This window comes from Rutidosis leptorrhynchoides, chromosome 3 (genome assembly GCF_046630445.1).
Source record: "Rutidosis leptorrhynchoides isolate AG116_Rl617_1_P2 chromosome 3, CSIRO_AGI_Rlap_v1, whole genome shotgun sequence".
Lineage (NCBI taxonomy): Eukaryota > Viridiplantae > Streptophyta > Magnoliopsida > Asterales > Asteraceae > Rutidosis > Rutidosis leptorrhynchoides.
This window is the reverse complement of record NC_092335.1, coordinates 55,824,280-55,846,774: the sequence shown is the minus strand read 5'-3', so window position 1 is coordinate 55,846,774 and position 22,495 is coordinate 55,824,280. Positions and strand designations below refer to the sequence as shown.

Here is a 22,495-nt window from a genome sequence, read left to right as displayed (position 1 = left end):
CCTAAAAATCTAGAAGTAAAAATAACTATTGCAAAAACTAAGTTTAAAACTAAATATGAGCTAAAAATACAAATATTACGCTAAAACGATTAAAAAGGGACAAAATATAAAAATATACAAAAAGTTGTAAAAAGTACAAATTTTATAAAAATATTATTTTTATATTATTTATTTAATAAAACTATTAATTTTAAAATTTAATTAAACTAATTTAACTAAAATATAAATTAAATAAAAAGTAAAACTTTAAAATAAAACTAATAATAATAATAATTAGGGTTAATAATTATAATAATTAATAATTACCCGTAATAAATGCAGAATTAGGGTTCTGTCGCGTGTCAGAGTATCTCCGCGACTTGCGGTATTTCAAGCAGTAAACCCCGCGACTCGCGGGGTTCCAGTTTTCAACTCTGGAACAGTTTAAAACTTTACGCGTTTTTTTTTTCTATTTTCTGTTTTAAAATCTAATTAAAATATTTATATAATTTAAATAAAACTTATCTTTAATAACTAAGATAAAAATAAAATACTTTATAACAATTAAAAAAAATAGATTTATATATATTTATATTTTTTTTCGGTCTTTTATATTTATAAAATATATTTATAAAATAAATTAAATAAAACTTATATTTTTACAAACTAAAGAAACTTTATAAAACTTAAATATTTATCAAACTTCTAAAAATAGTTATATTTTTGTTTTTCTTTTTATATTTTCGAATATTTAAAATGTATTTTTATAAAAACGAATTTTAATAAAAGTAAACTAAAAATCTTTTTTTTTTATTAGCGTTGCGCTTTCGGCTTTTAAGAGTGATCTCCGGCAGCGTCGCCAAAAATACTTGATGTTTTAGCAGAGTAGTATATAAAATAGCTTATATTTTTACAGGAAATACTATTAAATACGATACAATTTTACATAAGATATTTATTTATTTAGAGAATGGATATACTTAAACCTTGCTACAACACTTATAGGCAGTGTACCTAATCGTACAGTAGTGTAGTTTTTAGTAAGTCCGGTTCGTTCCACAGGGAATCTTTTTAAACAAAGCTTAACGCTATATTAGTTTACTTTTATAAAAATACAAATATATATAAGTAATATTATTATTATAAAGGGGGGGTTTTTACCGTTTAATGACCGGTTTGACGATTTTAAAACTTTAGTCGCAGTTAAAACCAAATGTAAAATAATAAATAAATACAAGACTTAATTTAAAGCGTAAAGTAAATAACGATAATGAAATTGCGAATAATAAAAGTGCGATAAAATAAACTTGCGATAATTAAAAAGTACGATAATTAAAAGTGCAATTAAATACAATAACAATAAAAATGCGATAATTAGAAGTGCAATTAAATATAAAATAAAGGAAATTAAATATGAAATAAAAGAATTATGCTTATTTAAACTTTCGTAATCATGATGTTTGACGTGTTGATTTTAGTTTTATGCCCATGGGTTAATTGTCCTTTGTCCTGGATTATTTAATATGTCCATACGGATTTTATCCATAATAGTCCATCAGTCATAAATATAAAGAGCGAAAGCCTTCGTCAAATTATTCTTATTCCCGAAGTCAAATATTCCAACTAATTGGGGATTCGAATTGTAACAAGGTTTTAATACTTTGTTTAATGAATACACCAGGTTATCGACTGCGTGTAAACCAAGGTTTTACTACTTTGTTAACAATTACACCAATTACCCTTGAATGTAATTCACCCCTGTTTCAACAAGTCTATTAACTATTAATCCAGTTCCGTGTCCGGTAAAATGAATAATTATTGGTATTTATAGATATCCCGCCCACCGTACCCAGTCAAGCGTATGTAGTTATATATAAATACGTCGAATTATAAGTTTGTATATTAAATTAACAAGGTATTGTTTAGTTAATATAAAACCCATTAATAGCCCATAGTCTAATTTCCACAAGTGTCGTTCTTTTGTCCAAACCCCAATTATGGTACAAAGCCCAATTACCCAATTTTAGTAATTAGCCTAACATCATGATTACTTCGGATTAAATAAGCATAATAATAACTTAGCTACGAGACATTAATATAAAAAGGTTGAACATAACTTACAATGATTAAAAATAGCGTAGCGTTACACGGACAGAATTTCGACTTACACCCTTACAACATTCGCTAACATGCCCTTATTATTAGGATTTAAAATTAAAATTAAAATTAAAATATAAATTATATATATATTTTTACGTATATATTGAAAGAGAGATAGATTAAGAGTGTGTAAAATGATCAGAATTCGGTTGGCTTTATAGGGACTTTCAGAATTTGGGCCTCCGCGACTCGCGGCCCTTTTGGCCTTCAAACTCCGCGAGTCGCGGAGTTTGCTTTTACAGCTCACACAAGTTTGGCTCTTTGTTTACCGACGGTTTTATAAATAAATATAATATATTAAATAATTATAAGAATTATTTAAATATTATATTATATTTATGTGCATAGTTGACTTGTAATTTTTAGTCCGTTACGTCGAGCGTCGAGAGTTGACTCTGGTCCCGGTTCCGGATTTTCGAACGTCCTTGCGTACAATTTAATATCTTGTACTTTGCGTTTTGAATCTTGTACTATTGTAATTTCGAGACGTTTCTTATCAATAATTGGAACCTCTTTGATTGTATTTTGTACTTTTGAGCTTTTTGGTCGTTTGCGTCTTCAATTCGTCGAATCTGTCTTTTGTCTTCACCTTTTATTATTTAAACGAATATCACTTGTAAATAGAACAATTGCAACTAAAAGCTTGTCTTTCTTGAGGAATAATGCTATGAAATATATGTTCGTTTTTAGCATTATCACTCATGTTCAGTTGCTTCTTGTCAAAGATATGTTGAAGACTTTTATGATCGGTAAACACCGTGAATTTGATTCCGTAGAGGTAATGTCTCCACATCTTCAACGCGAATACCACAGCTCCTAACTCCAGATCATGTGTGGTATAGTTCTTCTCATGTTTCTTCAGTTGTCTAGATGTATAAGCTATAACTTTGTTACGTTGCATCAAAACACGTCCGAAATCTTGGTTCGAGGCATCGCAATAGATTACAAAGTCATTGGTGCCATCAGGTAATGATAGAATTGGGGCTATGGTCAATTTATCCTTTAGAACCTTAAATGCAGATTCCTGTTCTTCGGACCACTCAAACTTCTTCTCCTAATGAGTTAGCTTGGTGAGTGGTTTGGCTAGAATAGAAAAGTCTTTGATACACCTTCGGTAATAACCAGCAAGTCCCAAGAACTGACGAATATGCTTCGCATTCTTAGGCACTTCCCAGTTCTGAATAGCAGTGATTTTCGCCGGATCGACATGTATTCCTTCACTATCAACTACATGTCCAAGAAATTGTACGGTTCGCAGCCAAAATTCACACTTAGAAAACTTGGCATACAGTTTTCCTTCTTTAAGAGCTTTAGAATCAATCGCGGGTGTTGTTCATGCCCTTTCTCGTTCTTGGAGTCGATTAAGATATCATCAATGAAAACGATCATGAATTTATCAAGATAAGGTTTGCAAACACTGTTCATAAGATCCATGAATATAGCAGGAGCATTGGTTAAACCAAAAGGCATGACAAGGAACTCATAGTGTCCATAACGAGTTCGGAAAGAAGTCTTAGAAACACCAGCTTCCTTGACCCTCGGTTGATGATAACCCGACCTAAGATAAATCTTCGAATAGATACTTGACCCTTGCAATTGGTCAAACAGGTCATCAATACGTTGAAGTGGATAACGATTCTTGATGGTTAGCTTATTGAGTTCACGGTAATCAATACACATCCTCAACGTGCCATCTTTCTTCTTGACAAAAAGAACGGGTGCTCCCCAAGGAGATGAGCTGGGAAGAATGAAACCTATTTCTAAAAGTTCCTGGAGCTGGTTGGATAGTTCCTTCATTTCTGACGGAGCTAATCGGTATGGTGCCTTTGTAATAGGTGTAGCACCGGGAGTCAAATCAATTTGAAACTCAACCTGTCAATGAGGAGGTAGACCAGGGAGTTCTTCAGGAAATACTTTATTAAAGTCTCTAACCACCGGTACATCTTCAATGCGTTTCTCTTTCGGTTCAACTTCCTTAACATGAGACAAGATGGCTTGATATACCTTCATTAGATACTTACGGGTTTTGTTAAGGGTTTCACCATTCTCAACATGAATATTAATGGTCTTCTCATATCACATGATTGCAGCTCTCAATGGACGTAACCAATCCATCCCTATGACTACATCAAAACTTTCTAACTTGACTGGCAATAAGTCAATCTTAAAGTGTTTGTCGGCTAGAATCAGATCACAATTTTTATAAACGTTGTCTACTTTCATAACCTTACCATTTGCTACTTCTACAAGATGCTTAATTTCTAAGGCTTGTGGTTGTTCAGTGAATAAGGCACAAAATTCAGTAGACACATAACTTCTACCAGCACCAAAATCGAATAAAATAGTAGCAAAGAAGTTGTTAACAAGAAATGTACCCATTATCACTTCATCATCATCACAGGCTTCTTCACCAGTCATCACGAACGCACGGCTCTTAGCATTACCCGTATTACCCTTGTTCTTTGGACACTGGTTGCGAAAATGCCCAACTTCACCACAATTATAGCAGGTTGGAGTGGTTGTGTTGGCCTTAGTTGCAGGATTGTTAGTAGTCTGAAATGTGGGCCTGCAGTACTTAGCTATGTGCCCCGTCTTGTTGCACTTAGTGCACTCAGCCTGACACTTTCTAAACTGGTGCCTATCACAACGAGTACATTGAGGTTTCGTCCCAGCATAGCCACTTCTAGAATTATCAGCAGCCTTTTTATTTGAACCCTGACATGAACCCTGAGCTAGATCAAACTTCCTCTTGCCCTCACTAGTCTTAACCTCAGCTTGTTTATTGGCTGCACTCCTTCCCCTCTTAGCCATCATTAAATTCTGAGCCATCAGTATTACCCCATCTATAGTCTCTTTACCTGCAGCAATCACATTTCCATGGATTTCTTCAGGTAGACCCTCCATATACCTTTCTATTTTCTTCTGCTCAGTAGGTATCATGTCCGGGCATAAAGTAGCCAACTCTAAGAATCGGTTGGTGTAAGCTTCAATGTCGGTGTCCTTAATCTTTAATTCCGAAAATTCAACTTTCAGCTTTTGGATCTGGTTCCTTTGGCAGAATTTATCTGTCATCATCCTTTTCAAAATGGGAAATGGGATGGCATTTGCAGCATGTAGGCCTACATTTTGGGCATAAGCATTCCACCAGGTCAAAACAAGACCACCTAGAGTGTGGGTAGCATACTTCACCCGGTCAGCATACCTACAATTACAAATTTGGAATATTGATTCGAGTTTCTTGAACCAACGGGTTAACTCAACAGCTTCCTCATTTCCTTTGAAGGAAGGATGCTTGTAGTTCATTAATTCCTTGTATGTGCATGAAGTATGAGGATTTTGATTCCCCTGATTGTTTCCTTGGTTGTTGTTATTGTTGCCTTGAGTGGTAGCGAGTAGTTATTGAAATTGTGCAGCGGTTAAAGTAACATTCGGAATGTTGTTGGTAGCACCCTGACCTGAGGTTGATCAACCACGAGCCATTTTTCTTCAATACATAAAACAGTATTAGTTGAAGAGTTTATGGTGTTAATAAAGTTTGCTTAATAAATCAACAAGATTCACACTACATATAATAGGATAGATAAGAGAAAAAACGAGATATAACAAAACACTTAAATTTTATTACTAACGAAAGGATAAATTATCCTTATTACACAGAAATTGAAAAGTACGGGAGGCAATGCCTTTACATGAATAGATAAATAAAACTAATATGGAAATGAAAAAGAAATCCTAAGATCTAATCCTTCTTAGGAGATGGAGGTTTGGGCTTTTGCTGACCCTCGATGTTGCCCTTGAAGTATGCCATGAACTGCTCAAGCTCATAGATTATCTGATGCTGTTGGTCGATTCGCTTTTCCTGTCTAGCAAACATCTGGGAAAACTTATCATAGACCAGCTTCACATCACTGTTAGTGTGGTCTTTTTCCATCATTGCTAGCCGGTCACGAAAGGAATCCCTCATAGTTTCGGTGCGCCGTTGTAAATTCATAATATCGCACCTGATGAGAGCATGGTCGTACTCAGTGTATGTAAACTCAGAAGCTTTAGGCTTCTTTGATTAGCTCGCAATGTTAGCAGCTGGTGTTTCGGGTTCCTTCCTCTTGGGTGAAGGAGCCTTAACAGTAGGAGGTTTAGGTTCCTCCTCATTCTCTTCAGGATCAGATTCATCCTCGATACTACAAATGATCCCAATACCATCGTAATCCTTCTTTCCCTCTTCATTCTTAGGCTCAGACTCTACTTCCTCTTCGAGTTCGGGCTCTTCCTCGGGTTCCTCCTCAGAAGGTTCCTCACCCTTGATAGTTTCCTTGACAAGAATCTCCTCATACTCTTCCTCATTGTCCCCATCATAGTCATCCTCGCTTTGGGGTTCTTCCTCCAATGGTGAATGTGGTGGAGTAGCAGGTTGGTAAACTGGAGATGTTGGTGGAGTAGCCGGTACATAAACTGGTGATGTTGGTAGAGTAGCGGGTGCATAAGTCGGTGTGTGGACAGATCCTTCAGAGTCGGATCCCTCGGAGTCAGAAATGACGATTGGGTTATGGCTCAACATCTAAAAGAAAAGAAAAGAAAAAGGATTAGAATGATTCTAAGGAAGATGTAAAGGCATGAAATAAAATGTAAAGGAATAACACTAAAAAGTAAGACATGAAAGGTTATAGACCTACAGATCGCTAAGGCATCTAACTAACACATAGGCACACATAAAATGCAATTCTGGTTCTCTATAACAACCTGACTCTGATACCAATCTGACACACCCCCTAAATGGGACCGGAGGTAATATGTGACTAACCAATACCAAAACACAAATGTAAAGCGAGAACGACTCTAAATGAGACGTTTTTATTTAAAATTCAAAGTATTATAGCAGCTGAATTAAATTGTCATTACAAACGAAAACCCAAAATGTAATTTTTCTAAAATGAAATAAATAATAAATGCGGACTCCATAGCAGCCAAGTCCAAGTAGCAAGTAATCTTTTAGCAATCATCACCTGAGACAAAACATGCTTAAAGTGTCAACCAAAATGATTGGTGAATTCATAGGTTTATTAATAGTAACCAAGTTTTTAGACCACAAGATTTAGTTAAAACAGTTGAAAGTAGTACTGAAGTGTATGATATCGAAACTAAACAAAGTTACCCTATGATACCTTGAACTGTCAGTATCTTTGAAATCATTATTATGTAACCAAAGACCAACGGTCAACTGGTTAGAGACGTCGCTCTCAGTAGGCCTACTCACAATAACTAAGTTTGCGCTATGCATAACAATTAACAATATCATGGCAGGGATTTAGAATGAAACATAGCATGAAATATAGCATGACAGCACAGTTAAGGTTTGAGTACTTATGTCTAAAGCATAAAATAGTTTAAAAGTAAACATGTGTCTCACCCCAAAGTTTGTAAACAGTTATGAAATAGTAAAAAGCGAAGCTATGAAGTTCACCTTAAGAGTAGTTGAAGTATTCCAAGAAAGAATAAATCAAAATGAGAGTAAGTGAGCGAGATCTCAACCTAGAGATATAACGTTTGGTCAGTTATTGTCTAACAGAAAAAGTTTGTTTATTAATATAATGAATTATATTAACAGTGACCGTTTATGAAGAAGTTTATACTTTTGGAAAGCTTCCATTTAAAGTAGGTTTCTATTATTAGAAAGTTTATATGTTCGGGTTATAATCCTCATTAAGATGTTGTACACTTTGCCGAAACTTCGGTGCTATCAAGTAAGTCCGGAATGACCAGGCAGAGACGGAGCTAAGTATAATACAATGGGGTCATGTGACCCCAATGAATTGATCTGTATAATAGTTTTTGTATGTTGAATTAAAGCTGCATCGATAACCAAGTGGTTCTTAAAGTGTTACTTTCTAGTGCTACATGCAGGTTTAATCCGTGATATCCATGTTTATTTATTTTAGTTGTCTGACACAATTGCAATACCATATAGGTTTATCACATTCATTTATTTGGAGTCCACCAATATATAAGTAGACTTATGGTTCTAAAGTTTAATCAAAGTAATTGTTTACTCCCTCCGTCCCATATTAATTGTCCCCAGACAAAAATCACACAGTTTAAAAAAAAATGACTGTCGCATGTACATTTTTTGTACTTTTTCTTTACTTTACAGTTTTACCCTCAATCAATTAATTAGAAAAACCTCTTACTTTTATGATTAGATTAATTGATTAGGGATAATATGGTAAACTTGACTAAATATACTTTCCATATTTGATAGTGGACAATTAATCTGGGACAACCCGAAATAGAATAGTGGACGATTAATGTGGGACGGAGGGAGTATAAATTTTAATTTGTTTATATATTAACAGAAAAATATGTACATTCTATTCTATTTGTATTAGAAGGTTAACTTGATTTTTTCATTTTATTTTTCTACTTAATCCTTGTCTCTCAGTTTAATTTTTGTAACTCGATAAATTTAGCTAATCGTATTATAGTGTGACACCATCAATTTTAAATCCTGGCTCCGCCCCTGTGACCAGGTGTAACCGGGGGCCCAGGACTCTTGATCAGAAACTAAGTCATGACATTCGAGATCCACAAGCTTATCCCATAAGGGTAACCTAGACATCTTACGACCGTAAGTAGCGTTGAAGTTCGTATAAGTCACACATTATCTTTTGACCATAACCGTCACTTGTTATGCACGTATAGGAATACATCACATTTAGTTTACTTATATAATAATTCTTTATCATATCATATAAGTTATGGTATAATTATTATTAATAATGTGTTTCCATTACTAATTTATTTTAGGTTATAAGTATTATTGTTTATTATTGGTTTAATTATTAAATAATGTACTTAAATAATTAGATAATTAATTATATAACTATATAAGTATAAAACTTTATATTTCACATTTTTCTAATGAACCAATACTTAAAATAATAATATTTAAATTAATAATTATATTTTATACATTTATATATGTCGAATTTATGTTTATTTATATATAAATTAGTTTTTAATTCCACTAATAATTCAATAATTATATATATAATTTTAATACACTTATTTAGGCATGTTAATCTGTAGAAAATTTTATAAAAATAATCTATGCAATATTTTCCATTTTATGCATTTAATATTATCTTCAAGAATTGTTTAGTAACTAAAATGCTTAAAAATAGGTAAACGAATTTAATATCATATTTTATATTTTTCTCAGTGTCTAATAATCATAATAAATATATAAAAATTTTATAAAAATATTTTTATTACATTTTTGTATTTATTTTCCATTTTTACCTTCGGTTTACATTAAATTGAATTTAGATGCATATAAAATACCAATTTGACTTAATTAATTATTTTTCAATTTTTATAAGTTCTATTTACAATAAAGGTAATATAAAAATTTATAAATAGATTTTTATACCGAAGATATTATTTATTTCAAATTTTATACTTAAATAACAGTTTTTGGTTTATTAATTGAAGAATAAATATATACAATAGCAAATAAATTATATTTTAGATTCTAATATTTAATATAAGTTATTTGAAATCTTTAAAAATTATTTTTCCAGTTCCTAAGTATTTACATAAAATTTTATCTATTGAAAATAAATAAATATATATATATATATATAGCGACCGTATAGAAAATAAATAAATAATAATTAATCTATTGATCATAAAATTTATCAAAAATATGTAATACTTCAGAATCTTAATAATACATATTTTGATCATAATTACCCATTGAAAATAATTCTATTCGAATTTTTATATATTTATTTGTTTATTAACCGTTCTCGAATACAAGTAAATAGAAATTAATTATGTAGAATAATATATATATATATATATATATATATATATATATATATATATATATATATATATATATATATATATATTCAAATTTCAGTTTTAATAATCTATATTTGGTTAATAAGACATATGAAAATGATTTTCACAATTTTTACTGTTTTATTTCGATTTTTACATATTTATACACTATTCGGTACATAATGAATACAATAAATAATTATAAATTCGTTTTTAGCATTTATAAAATTTATAAGATTTCGTTGTATTAATTTTTACAGAGGTTAGGAAACATGTAAAACTTATTTTTCTCAATTATATATAATTTTTACATATTTAACATAATTTAATCGTATAATGATTTATAATTTGATTTTAATAGCAAATAATTATTAAATTTGTTTTTATAAAATTTATCATTTATTTCAGATCTCATATAATTAATTTATGATCATTATATCATAATACTAATATGTGTTTAACTTCGTACGATTTAAATAACAAAATTAAAACATCCTGTAAAAAAATAAACCGAAAGAGAAAAAAATAAAAAGAAGAAAAGAAACTTACAAAGTATTTCTTCAAGAGAGAATGAGAGTTTCTTGAATTTTTTGTGACAAAATTTTATGAAGAGTGGATGGGTATTTATAGTAAAAATAAATTAATTTAAAAAAAAAATGGCTAGTGATAATGCCGATGGGTTTTAAAAAAATGTTGATAAGAATTTGTTATCTTGTTTAATAATGTATCTAGTCCCATTGTTAGTAATATTCATTCCTCACATTTTAAAAGAGTAATTATCCCCTTTATATTTAAAAAAGAAAAAAAATTAAGACTTATCCCTTTTTTAAAAATTTCGGCCAGCTTTAATTAAAAGAATTTTTTTTCTTAACTTAAATATTATCTAGCCCTTTTTAGAAAATTCTAGATCTTAAATTTATTTTGTATTTATCTTCAAATACAAACTATCCGATCATATTTTCATATATACATTATATATTTTTTATTTTATTTTTTTATATTCGGCTATATACTCATTTATATATTTTAATTTTTTTTATATTAATTTAACATTTATCTTTATTAAGTTTTAGTCCATAACTTGTATTTATTTTTATTAGATTCTCAATTGTTTTATTATTTATATAAATGTCACTTTAATTTATTACATATAGTTTAATATTTATAATATTACAAAAATGCGTAAACTTTAATTAGCAGTGCGTGTCGACTAAAAGTTTACTATTTAGTCAACGTTTTGTTAAATAGAAATTTATGAGCACACAAAATCTTAAGGGCAAAATAGTAAAATTAGAAGTGGAAAAGTGAGGCTCGTTGTAATGTTGTTCAACCCGGTAATATTTTTATTTTTAGTATTTCTAAAATTGTTAATTGATGATGATATATTACTTGAAAAGCTATTTACAAGAGTGGATTTTCAAATCTGATTGGCTGTTGTAATTTATTTACAAGAAGCTGCTGAGTTTTTTTCAAGGCATGTTCCAACACGGTATTTGTTCATCCGCGTTCAATTTTCGAACTTATTCACTATTTTTTTTCTGAAAGAAAGTAGTAAGAAAGGGATTAAAACAACCTAATATTTGCCAACGTCCTTTCTATTCTTGAAATAACTTCTTTTCATAATCATTTGTAAATCTTACGTTCTATTGTTAGAGGAGTTAATTGATGTTAGTTTCAGAATGATGTTTTTTTGACAATCATCAATATTCTTTTGCACACCAAGTGTTTGCTATAATACCGGAATGAAAAAATAAAGGTTAACAATGTTAGAAATGCTTTTGTTTTGTTGCTTTGTAAGATTGCATAAGCTATTCCATAAATCAACACAAATTCTTATCTGAAATGATATTTGAAAGATTAATGTCACTTATCTCCAAATTGTAACCGTGCATATTTTGTTTAATATCTTATTAAGTGCTACAAAGTATATAATGTTTAACCTCTTTTGTTGACAGGAAAGAAGTGACTTCTGCTGCTTCCAAATGAGTTGAAAAGTGCATGGTAAGAAGCACTTGCAAAGTTTGTTTTGCTTTTCTATAATTTAGTAAGTTTACTCTTAACAATTTTAATTACAGTACAAAGGTTACAAGGTTGGACGGCATCATATACATGGCATTTAAGTTGGGCCAGCCTCTTTTTGGGTTTCCATACCTTGGGACTTTATGTTCATAATGATGTCATGCTTGCCTTTGGTACTCCGGAGAAGCAAATCTTAATCGAACCTATATTTGCTCAATATAGTTACACATGTTTACCAGGTTTAGGCAAAGTATACGTTAAAACTCATTGACTTTGGAAGGGAATTTTTATTACATTTTCATTTAATAGTTCTCCTGCGTGGTTGTGAACATTTACTCCCTCGCAGTTTCAGACCCTGCAATTTGTTTGCATTGTTTGGAATTTTTTTCACTAGGATTTAGAAACGGTAAGAGGCAGTTATAGTATCGAAATTGCTTTTTCACAATTTCTTTAAGTTCGTTCGCCTTTTCTGTTCGGAATGTGTTGGCGTCCATTATGGGGGAAGGAAATGTGTTGATATTAGAATTTCTTAAGTGGCATGCCTAAGTTAATTTTTGTTAGTGGTGGTATTTAAAAGTTGGTCAACATTTGATCATCATAACATGAAAGGGTTATGTTGATATTGTATTGATTATGGTTTTCATATTTTAAGTTGTTATAGGTTATAATAATAAATGTGTTCTCAGTTCTAAGTCTAGAAATGTTAGCGTATCAATTTGACTTTTATAGTCAAACTCGAAAGTCAAATACTGTCAATTCTAAATGGGTTTGGGTGGATAATGATTGTGTCATCCTTTGGCTGTTGTCTAAGTGCAATTGTGATCGTGATTGGAGTGTTAAACAAAAACTCGCATGGGTATGATCATTAGTACTCCGTATAAAGAAGTCAAATAACGAAGTCATCTCATTTTCTGTTAGTATTGGAAGTATTGATTTGGAGCATAACTGGGATTCACTTCATTTAGTGATGTGGTATGATACCGATCATAAGAAATTACAGTTTGATATTGTTTCTTTTGATTTTTTTTTTTTTTTTTTTTATTTTCTTCCAAACTTCTGTATACTAATTCCATTACAATTGTTGTGTTTGTAGATTGACGTTGAAGTTTTTAGACCTTTTTGAGGTTGCTTATGTTTCATGGTAATTCAAGACTTTACTAAAAAAAAAAAATTTTAAGTTAACGCACATTTATTTTTTGTTGTGTTTTGTTTTGTTTAGTAACTGATTCTAGATGAATAATGCAATAACTTGGCCTATATAAAGACTTTGCAACAACGTTTTTCAATCATTTCTCAAGTTTTCATCCTATATTTTCAATCATTTCTATGTGTAATTGACAAAATATTGGCACATTTGATGTTGTGGCGAGTGTTTATAATCCTCCTTGAATTTTTTTTTTCTTTCTTTCAAAAGTCTGATTTTCTTGCACCAAGACTGACGGATATTTTTCTTCTTCATTTATTTGTTTTAATTAATCCTTAACACTAATTTTTATTATTGTTATTATTTTATACATTTGTTTCTGTGCGGATCTAATTTCTTTTTGAACTTACAGAACTCGATTATGTCTGGTACCCTTGCTCAAATTGACAGGGATGCTCCGCATTGTATGCCACTTAACAATACCTCATTTGTGTCTCTCCTACTTCTAATTACGCTGATAAGCGTCAATTGAAGTTAGATTATGGCAGTCCATTTGGTTGTGATTGGACCACGACACTTTTTTTTTTTTTTTTTTGTTCTTATTCTATATAATCGTACGTATGTCTATCAACCAAACCTGCTCTGAACCATTGATTGTAAATAATATAACTTAAAAGTCTCTCTAATCAAATAAAAGTAAGTATTTCTTTTTTTTTTTTTAACGGCAAATTTTCGCATCGAATACTCTCATTTGCGACGCTAGGTAGGAAACTCCAAGGATTGACCCGGGTTGTTTGGCAACTAATTGCGGGTTCTGGGTTGCTTGGCAGCTAATCGCGGAAAAATTCTGGAGAAAACCTCCCCCTTATCGGAATTGAACCCGGGTTACTTGGCAACTAATCGCGAGTCCCCCTATTAAGGCTTGGAAACCACTCAGGCAATGCCTCGGTAAAGTAGGCGTTACATATGTTTCATATAAACAACTCGATATAATATATGGCTACTATTAGAATATATATGGCCGCTATCACAAGGATGAGACCGTCTTATTACTTTAAAGACCTTTCATAACATTTTACAATATCAACTTTTTTTACTGCAGGGATGGCTACAATGATTTTAATACGTTCTATATTCAGGTGAATGGCTGAGACGAAGTCACCTTGCATACTTGTTCATATTATTGAACGCTTGTTATTTATACCCCTCAGCCTTTAGGTACTAAGAAAGTTGTTATATATTTTTCTTTTTTTCATCTTATTCACCATGCAGGCAGCTTCAGGTACTAAAGGTGGTTCAAGTGGTTCCCCGGTTATTGATTGTCAAGGAAGGGCAGTTGTATTAAATGCTGGCGCCAATTCTAGTTCCTCTGCATATTATTATCCCTTAGAACGAGTAAGTACATAATTTTTTTTCTGGATTCAGTTTATCCTTTTTTTTTTTTTTTTTCCCAATTATGTATGACTGATTGCCACATTCTTACACATAACGATTAAGGGTAAGCGGATCCTTGGGGCACATACATATTCTTTTGGTAAATTGTGTATGTTAATTCATGCAAATAACATAAAATTTTTAGTAGTTGGTCATTAAGCACATATCTTCCAGAGACTTTTTCGAAAATTAATTAAGGCGTGAAGAAGAAATTTGCAGGTAGTCAGGGCTTTGAATATCTTACAGAAGGGAAGATATTCTTGTCATGATAAGTGGGAGGCTGTCGTAATACCTCGTGGGACACTCCAGGTTCTTACTATGCCTTCTCTTTCATACATACATACATGATTCGTTTATGTACCAAATAAGTTTTCATGAAATCACCTGAAAATTGCTAGTATTACTGTTATGGTACGCTTGTTTCAATTGCTAAAAATATCCTTTTTTTGTACTTATATTTTTATAACACCTCCATCTATAAGTGTGAATGAACAAACCTGCATAATGGTTTTATATTGTCCAACTTCTTTTGTCACTATCTCTTTATTAGGCTTTCCGTTCATATGACATCCTCGGATGTAATCACAAGTTTGATAACATCGGGTGGCAAACGGATGAGTTTGTTGGGAAATTACGGCCTCACTAATTCCCAACAAACGCCTAATGAAAAACAGTAAAGAAATAAGAACAATACACAACACAAGATTTAACGTGGAAACTCCAAAACAGGAGAAAAAACACCGCCCCCCCCCCAAAGAGAGAAATACACTATATCACAAATTGTTACAATGATATAGACGACTCTCTTAAGCCAACTACACTCTCCAAAATATTTAACTAATACAACTCTCAAACAAGGGTAAGTAAGAAAGAAATAATCAAATACTTAAAGTGTATTGATTGGTGCAATTTGGAATGAAGACTTAACCCCTCTTTTATAACCAAGCAAGTCCCCTCCAACTTTTTCCTCCCACCTATGTGGGATAACATCCTTCACAAATACTATGCAACCATATTCAAATCTTCTAACCAAAACTATATCCAACAAATCTCCACCTTTTGGATAGAAGAAGATAACCATGCTTCTGTATTGCAAGGATAACCGATGTAGATGCTTCCTCGACGACAACTTCAAGATCCTCATCTTCACGCCGATGACATTATCTCCCAAGAGACAAAACTTGCATCTTTACCGAACATTGTCTAAATCGACAATCATTGTCATCACAGACAATCATAACTCTTAACAAGAATTATCATACTCCACCATTAAGAGTATAGCACTTAGAATATCACATTTCAAGCATTTCACCTCGGCACATGTTGTTGAACAACCAGCTGAAACTTTATGGTGCAACTTCCCTGTTTGGCTTTCCCGAAAGTCCCATCAGCTACAACATCAGTTTCCACCACACAACCTGCATCAATGCCAAACCAATGCCTATGTGCAATTGTGGAACCGCTAACGAACATCCCTTTCCATGGTGGCGCGGACACACCATGAGGATGGTGTGACTTCAGAGGAATTCGTCACTCTCCGTAACAACGGAGACATCATTAGCGCCATTTACCGAATTAGCTCCAACTGGACAATTAACCCTTACATGTCCAGTCTTTCCGCACCTCCAGCATACCAGATTCTTCCCAGAGTTTTTTTTTTTTCGCCTATCCGAACACAACACTATCGTATCTCCTGATGACGAGACCCCGTTACCTTCCAGTCTTTTCTCCTCGGATATGAGCTTGCTAGTAACGTCTTCAAACTTCAGAGTTTTCTTCCCATACATCAAAATAGGTTTCATGTGTTCATAAGACGATGACAAAGATAATATCAACCTCAAAGCTTTATCTTCATCATCCACTTTAACTCCAATAGCTTCAAGTTCCGAAACAATACCATTCAAAATGCTCAGATGATCTGAAATCTTTGAACCCCCATCCATACGCAAAGTATGAAATTGTTCTTTAAGACACAACTGATTTGATATGCCCTTGCCCTGGTACAACTGCTCTAGTTTAACCCAAAGCTCCTTTGCCGTTGATAACCCGTGCACATTTGCAAGTACGTTCTTTGCAAGACACAAACGAATCGCACTTGCTGCCCTCAAATCCATATCATCCCATTCTTCTTTATCGAACTTACTGCTAGAATCACTGCCGGAAAACAAAGGTGGGTTTACCTTTCAATGCCTTGTGTAACCCGGACTGAATCAACACATCCTTGACTTGAACCTTCCATAAGCCAAAATTGATCCTCCCATCAAATTTTTCTACATCAAACCTCATTGGACTGAACTTCGACATCGTATCCGTATCCTATAAACAACACTTTCTCTGATTTTGCTCACGTTTCGAATAACCAAAAGATGTAGCAGGTAGCCAGGACCCTTTAAATCGAAAATTCACAACTCGCCACTAACAAATCCAACTATTACTACGAATAAGAAAAAATATTGTCTAACCAGATACCATATATGATCAATAGAACTCGTTTCTGATGTGGACGATCCACTCCCGTGGCAACTACAGAGCATACTCCGACTCCTATAACCGAGACTCCCGTCAAACCTGATGCTCTGATACCAGTTGTTGGGAAATTACGGCCTCACTAATTCCCAACAAACGCCCAATGAAAAACAGTAAAGAAATAAGAACAATACACAACACAAGATTTAACGTGGAAACTCCAAACCAGGAGAAAAAACACCGGCCCCCCAAAGAGAGAAATACACTATATCACAAATTGTTACAATGATATAGACGACTCTCTTAAGCCAACTACACTCTCCAAAATATTTAACTAATACAACTCTCAAACAAGGGTAAGTAAGAAAGAAATAATCAAATACTTAAAGTGTATTGATTAGTGCAATTTGGAATGAAGACTTAACCCCTCTTTTATAACCAAGCAAGTCCCCTCCAACTTTTTCCTCTCACCTATGTGGGATAACATACTTCACAAATACTATCCAACCATATCCAAATCTTCTAACCAAAACTATATCCAATAGAGTGGTCCGATTTTTCACACATTATTGTCAATTACAGTATTATTATTAATCTAATTTTGTATGATCTATCTGATATGATATAGGCAACCTTTTTGCATAAACGTTTTGAGGAAACCCGCCGGCTTTGTCTGCAAAGTAAAACAGAGCAGGTCTGTTATTATATACTGCTAGTATATGAAATAAATGTTTAACTTCTCCCATAATTGACTTATTTGAGTTATTTTTGGATTAGGTTGTTCGTGATGCATCTCCGTTAACTGAAACTGGGATGCTTGTTGTGGATTCTGTGGTAAGTTTATTATTATTATTATGTCTGTTTTAAATGTTATATCTACGGATCCTGTAATATGATAATGCCTGACACTATCATGGGCATGTTGTAGGTGCCAGGTGGCCCAGCTTTTAATCATTTGAAGTCGGGTGATGTACTTGTTCGCATGAATGGCCAGGTGTGTATGATCTAACCATATATGTACTAGTCCTTTTGTTAACTTTCAGCTTGTTTTTCTCATTTGAAAGTTGTTGGTCTTATATACAACTCTTCTACTAGTTTTCATAGTTCCTGGATTTTTTAAAAGATAAAATAATCTAGGAGTTAATTAACTAATAGAACATCATCTGCAAATTGAGCTTTTAGATAAATAATTCTTCCTTGGTTCAGGTGATCACTCGATTTCTGATGATGGAGATTATATTGGATGATAGTGTGGGTGATAATGTAGAGTTAGAGTTTGAACGGCGTGGCACACCTTTTACTGATCGGTTAATGGTGAGTCACATACTTGTGAAACTAGTGCATTTACAGTTGTGTGAAGGTTTAACAATGTTGAAATGAATATATAACTTATGAAAGTAAATGAATACGTGTTGACTAATTAGTAGTTTTGAATGGTTGAGGACATACCCGCTGAGTATATATAGTCTAGCTCGCATTATATATATTATATTTATTTCCTTTGAGGTTCAGGATTTACACTCAATAACTCCAAACTACTTCTTGGAAGTTAGTGGAGCAGTGATACATCCTCTCTCCTACCAACAGGTTAGTTGGTTGGATCATTTTCAACCGATTTAACTGCTTTTGTTGGTTTCTTACCTCTTTAGACCATTTGTATTGGTTAGCGGTGTCACTTGTGGTGTCACTTGTCTTTTTGCACTTTTTGAATGAGTAAGACGTGTTTCTTTGTTGAGTGGAGTATTGGTGGTGTTACTTTTTGATGTTAGTTAGGAGTATTGTGATGATGTGTTAAAATATAATTGGGTTAAGTATTAAATGGGGATATAAATAATATTTTTAAATCAATAAAAAAATAAAAAAGAAGAAACGGGTGTCACTTACCCCGTCTCTTTGTGACAAACGCCAAATTGACACAGCAAGTGACACACCATTACGGGAGGAGGGTGGTGTCACTTTTGCCACATGTGCAAAGTGACGGTGTCACTTTACACCGATACAAGTAGCCTTAGCCATCTTCCCTTTTCTACAGGCTAGGAACTTCGGTTTAGCATGCAGTCTTGTATACGTGTCAAACCCTGGGTGAGTTCTGTAATATAAGTAAAAATTTCGAGCTCCCCGGTTTGTTCATGGCATATTGGCATTAATACTTATACGACACTTTCGGTTTTAACTGTCAACCATCACTGGGTGAATGGGCATAAATAAAGAGATTTTCCTTATTTCACTTGCATACAGGATATGTTGCACCAACTGAATTTGTTTTATCATGTTTATTTGAGTATAACTTTTGTCATCTATATGTAGTTACATTTATACATATGCATTGGGATCTGGTGAGAACACAATGTTCCATATGGAATGGTCATGTTTTTTTTTTTTTTTTTTTATTTTGCTTCACAATTTCTTTTAAATTTCTTTTAGTTGTGAACCTTCATTATTTTTTGGCTTCAAAGTAATTAACAATAGAGTGAAGCTTTAGTTTTTGTCCCCGCCTTTCTGTTTTTATAGGAAAAGAGATGTTTAAAATTTACAATAGAGAGATCATATCTTACATGTGTTCTGTATATGGTTTTCTATGCAGACTTTGGTAGCAGTTTTGCTGGAGTGCTAACTGATAAGCATGGTAGAGTTCAAGCTTTATGGGCGAGCTTCTCAACACAGGTCTAGATATTATAAAAAAGAGAAGGAAGTTTGGTTTTTATATAACAGGTATACATGCAATCCCAACTTCATAAATTTTTATAACAAACACGTGGCTGCAGGGCAAAAAGTCATCTCAAGACTTTGTGGGAGGTATCCCTATACGTTCAATCAACCGAGTCCTAGAAAAAATTATATCAAAATCAAGCGGACCAACACCCCTTGTTTTAAGCGGTATCAGAACAAGGATGCCTCTTGTTAGGGTTTTAGAGGTTGAATTATATCCTATTTTTCTTTACAAGGCAAAAACTTTTGGACTCAGTGACAACTGGATTCAAGTATGCTTGTGTTTTTTGTCTTTTTATTTTCAAATTTACTTTTATGATGATGATGGTACAGAAACATGTGAAGTATTCACAAATGCATAGTTATAAATAATAATAGTTCTGTTTTGTTTTGATTACAGGCTCTTGTAAAAAAGGACCCTGTTAGACATCTAGTTTTGGGGGTCAAAGGTTGTTTAGCGGGATCTAAAGCCGAGAATTTACTTGAAGAAGATGATATGGTCCTTGCAATTGATAAGAAGCCGGTGACATGTTTTAACGATATCGATGATGCGTGCAATGCCTTGGATGATGACATGGAAGGAAAACTTGAGTTGACTATCTTTCGTCAGGTTAGCTTGTAGACAGACCTCTTAAATTAAAATGTACTTTATTAGTTTCTTCAGCTCGGGTGCTCAAGAAAATATTTTATGGTTTGTTAGGGACGTGAAATTGAGATTCGTGTGGGAACGGATATAAGAGATGGGAATGGCACGACACGAGTGATTAATTGGTGTGGATGTTATGTACAAGATCCTCACCCGGAAGTTCGCGCCCTCGGGTTCCTTCCTGAAGAAGGCCATGGTGTATATATCTCAAGGTATGCATGCGTTTCACCATTGTTGCAAAATCCAACACCTTATTTCGGCTAGACTAGCATAACATAATTTAAGGTTACATTGTGAGGCAGTGTGCGGTTAATGTTATAGCATGGCCAGTTAAATTTCCTTTTTGATTTATTGGACAATAAATAAATTTAGTCTCTTGCCAAACTTGCAGGCGGTCTAGCGGGAGTCCTGTGTGTAGATATGGTTTAGATTCTGATCAGTGGATTGTGGAAGTCAATGGAAAGTCAACTCCCAACTTGGATGCTTTTGTTAATGTCACAAAGGTACTACTGTAGTAGATAATTAATTAATGGGGTGGTATTGGTCTTGTTAGTTTGGTGTCGTTATATTTTTTTAGGTTGTTTGTTCTTTTTGTTTATTTCCGCTTCTTTAGCATGTCTTGTATGTTTGTTTGTTGGTGCGTGGCGATGCGCGTGTTTAGTTAGCTTCTGTTCTGTTAGTGTTGTTAGGCTTAGTTTACTCCTTTCGAGCCTCGTCATGACTCTGTTTGTTTGTTGTTGATTCTTGTGTTTCTTTTTTTATTTTCTAGAAAAAGATTTGGTATAAAGTTTTCATGTTTTCGCCACAAAAAAAAGGATAATTAATTAATGGATGAGTAGCATTAATTAGATCATCAGACAATTGGCCTAATGAAGATATATTTTTTTTTTCCTATGTTCAGTTGTGATACTATATTTTCTACTTGTTTAACATATGGCATCTTTTGTTTATGCGCTCTATTTGTCATATTTTTAAGAAGATTATTAAGATGTGGGCATGTGCGTCTGATATCTATATACAGGAAATTGAAGATGGCGAATTCGTTCATGCAAGGACTGTCGAATTGAACGGGAAGCCTAAAGTGCTGACACTGAAACAGAACCTGCACTACTGGCCTACCTGGGAGCTAAGGTGTGATCCTGAAACTTCAATCTGGCACCGAAAGATCATCAAATCCTGATCAATTGTTTAATCTACAAACATTGAATTCGTTGGGTAAATTTGCTAATTATTCTAATATATATGCGTACTACTGCACGCGAGATCCATAACATTCACAACTGTTGTCCACTTTATCAATATATTTAGTTATGCACCTATACAACTAATTATTCTGAGTTTGTGAATTTACACCTAATTATTCTAAGTTTGGGTTAATTTTACACATAGTGTTCTTAGTCTGAGTTGGTTTGCACTTGATATACAAGTCTGTAGTTATTCTACACCTATTTATTCTAAGTCTTCTGTGTTAGATTTAAATGAAAATACATTTCACAATAACAAAAGGAACCATATATCATTAGTGAAGCTTGTAGTCTTTTGCTATTCATTAGCTCTAAGGACCCTTTCCAATTGCCCTAGAACCACTGATACTTTCTTCGTCAACTGTAAAAGTAATATTACCTTTAATTGAGAATTTTAGTGTAGCATGGATGGTTAGTTTGTTGAAAGACTTGGGCTTGACAGATTTAGGGCCAGTAAAATTGTACTGTGACAATCAAGCAGCTCTGTACATAGCTTCTAATCTAGTGTTTCATGCAAGAACAAAGCACATTGAAGTGGATTGTCATTATGTAAGAGATCAAGTTAAAAGTGTGGCAGTCAAACCTACTTATGTACATACTGGGTCACAATTAGCTGATGTGTTTACCAAAATTGTGACTGTGGATCAACAGAATCGATTGTTAAACATGTTAGGAGTTTTAACAGCTACTAACTCCAAACTTGAAGGGGAGTATAGATGAAGTCAAACAAGGTCAATAGGACAGAAGCCACAATCCTAGAGTAAAATGAAGTTCGGGTCCATAAATGTAAATATCTAATATATCAGGGGATCTAAAATGTAAATAGTGTATGTATTCTGTTAGATGGTCGTTAGG

At 33.1% G+C, this 22,495-nt stretch overlaps 1 protein-coding gene across 1 annotated transcript; it reads left to right on the top strand.

The window, feature by feature from the left end:
• The first annotated feature begins 7,470 nt into the window (after positions 1 to 7,470).
• LOC139899995 (protease Do-like 7) lies at positions 7,471 to 21,681 on the top strand. Its single transcript, XM_071882813.1, has 17 exons — positions 7,471 to 7,487; positions 7,984 to 8,037; positions 13,091 to 13,138; positions 14,244 to 14,280; positions 14,414 to 14,536; positions 14,795 to 14,884; positions 17,670 to 17,735; positions 17,819 to 17,875; positions 17,970 to 18,035; positions 18,248 to 18,355; positions 19,626 to 19,648; positions 19,754 to 19,837; positions 19,947 to 20,022; positions 20,151 to 20,360; positions 20,451 to 20,608; positions 20,788 to 20,899; positions 21,418 to 21,681. Exons 1-17 carry the CDS (start codon positions 7,471 to 7,473, stop codon positions 21,574 to 21,576), a joined length of 1,488 nt encoding a protein of 495 aa, XP_071738914.1. The 3' UTR covers positions 21,577 to 21,681.
• The last annotated feature ends 814 nt before the right edge of the window (positions 21,682 to 22,495 follow it).

Bases quoted from the DNA above. Each gene is read 5' to 3' on its own strand.
- LOC139899995 (XM_071882813.1), top strand. The intron at 17,736-17,818 runs GTCTGTTATTAT...TTTTTGGATTAG, and splicing joins TGCAAAGTAAAACAGAGCAG to GTTGTTCGTGATGCATCTCC. The intron at 20,900-21,417 runs GTACTACTGTAG...ATCTATATACAG, and splicing joins CTTTTGTTAATGTCACAAAG to GAAATTGAAGATGGCGAATT.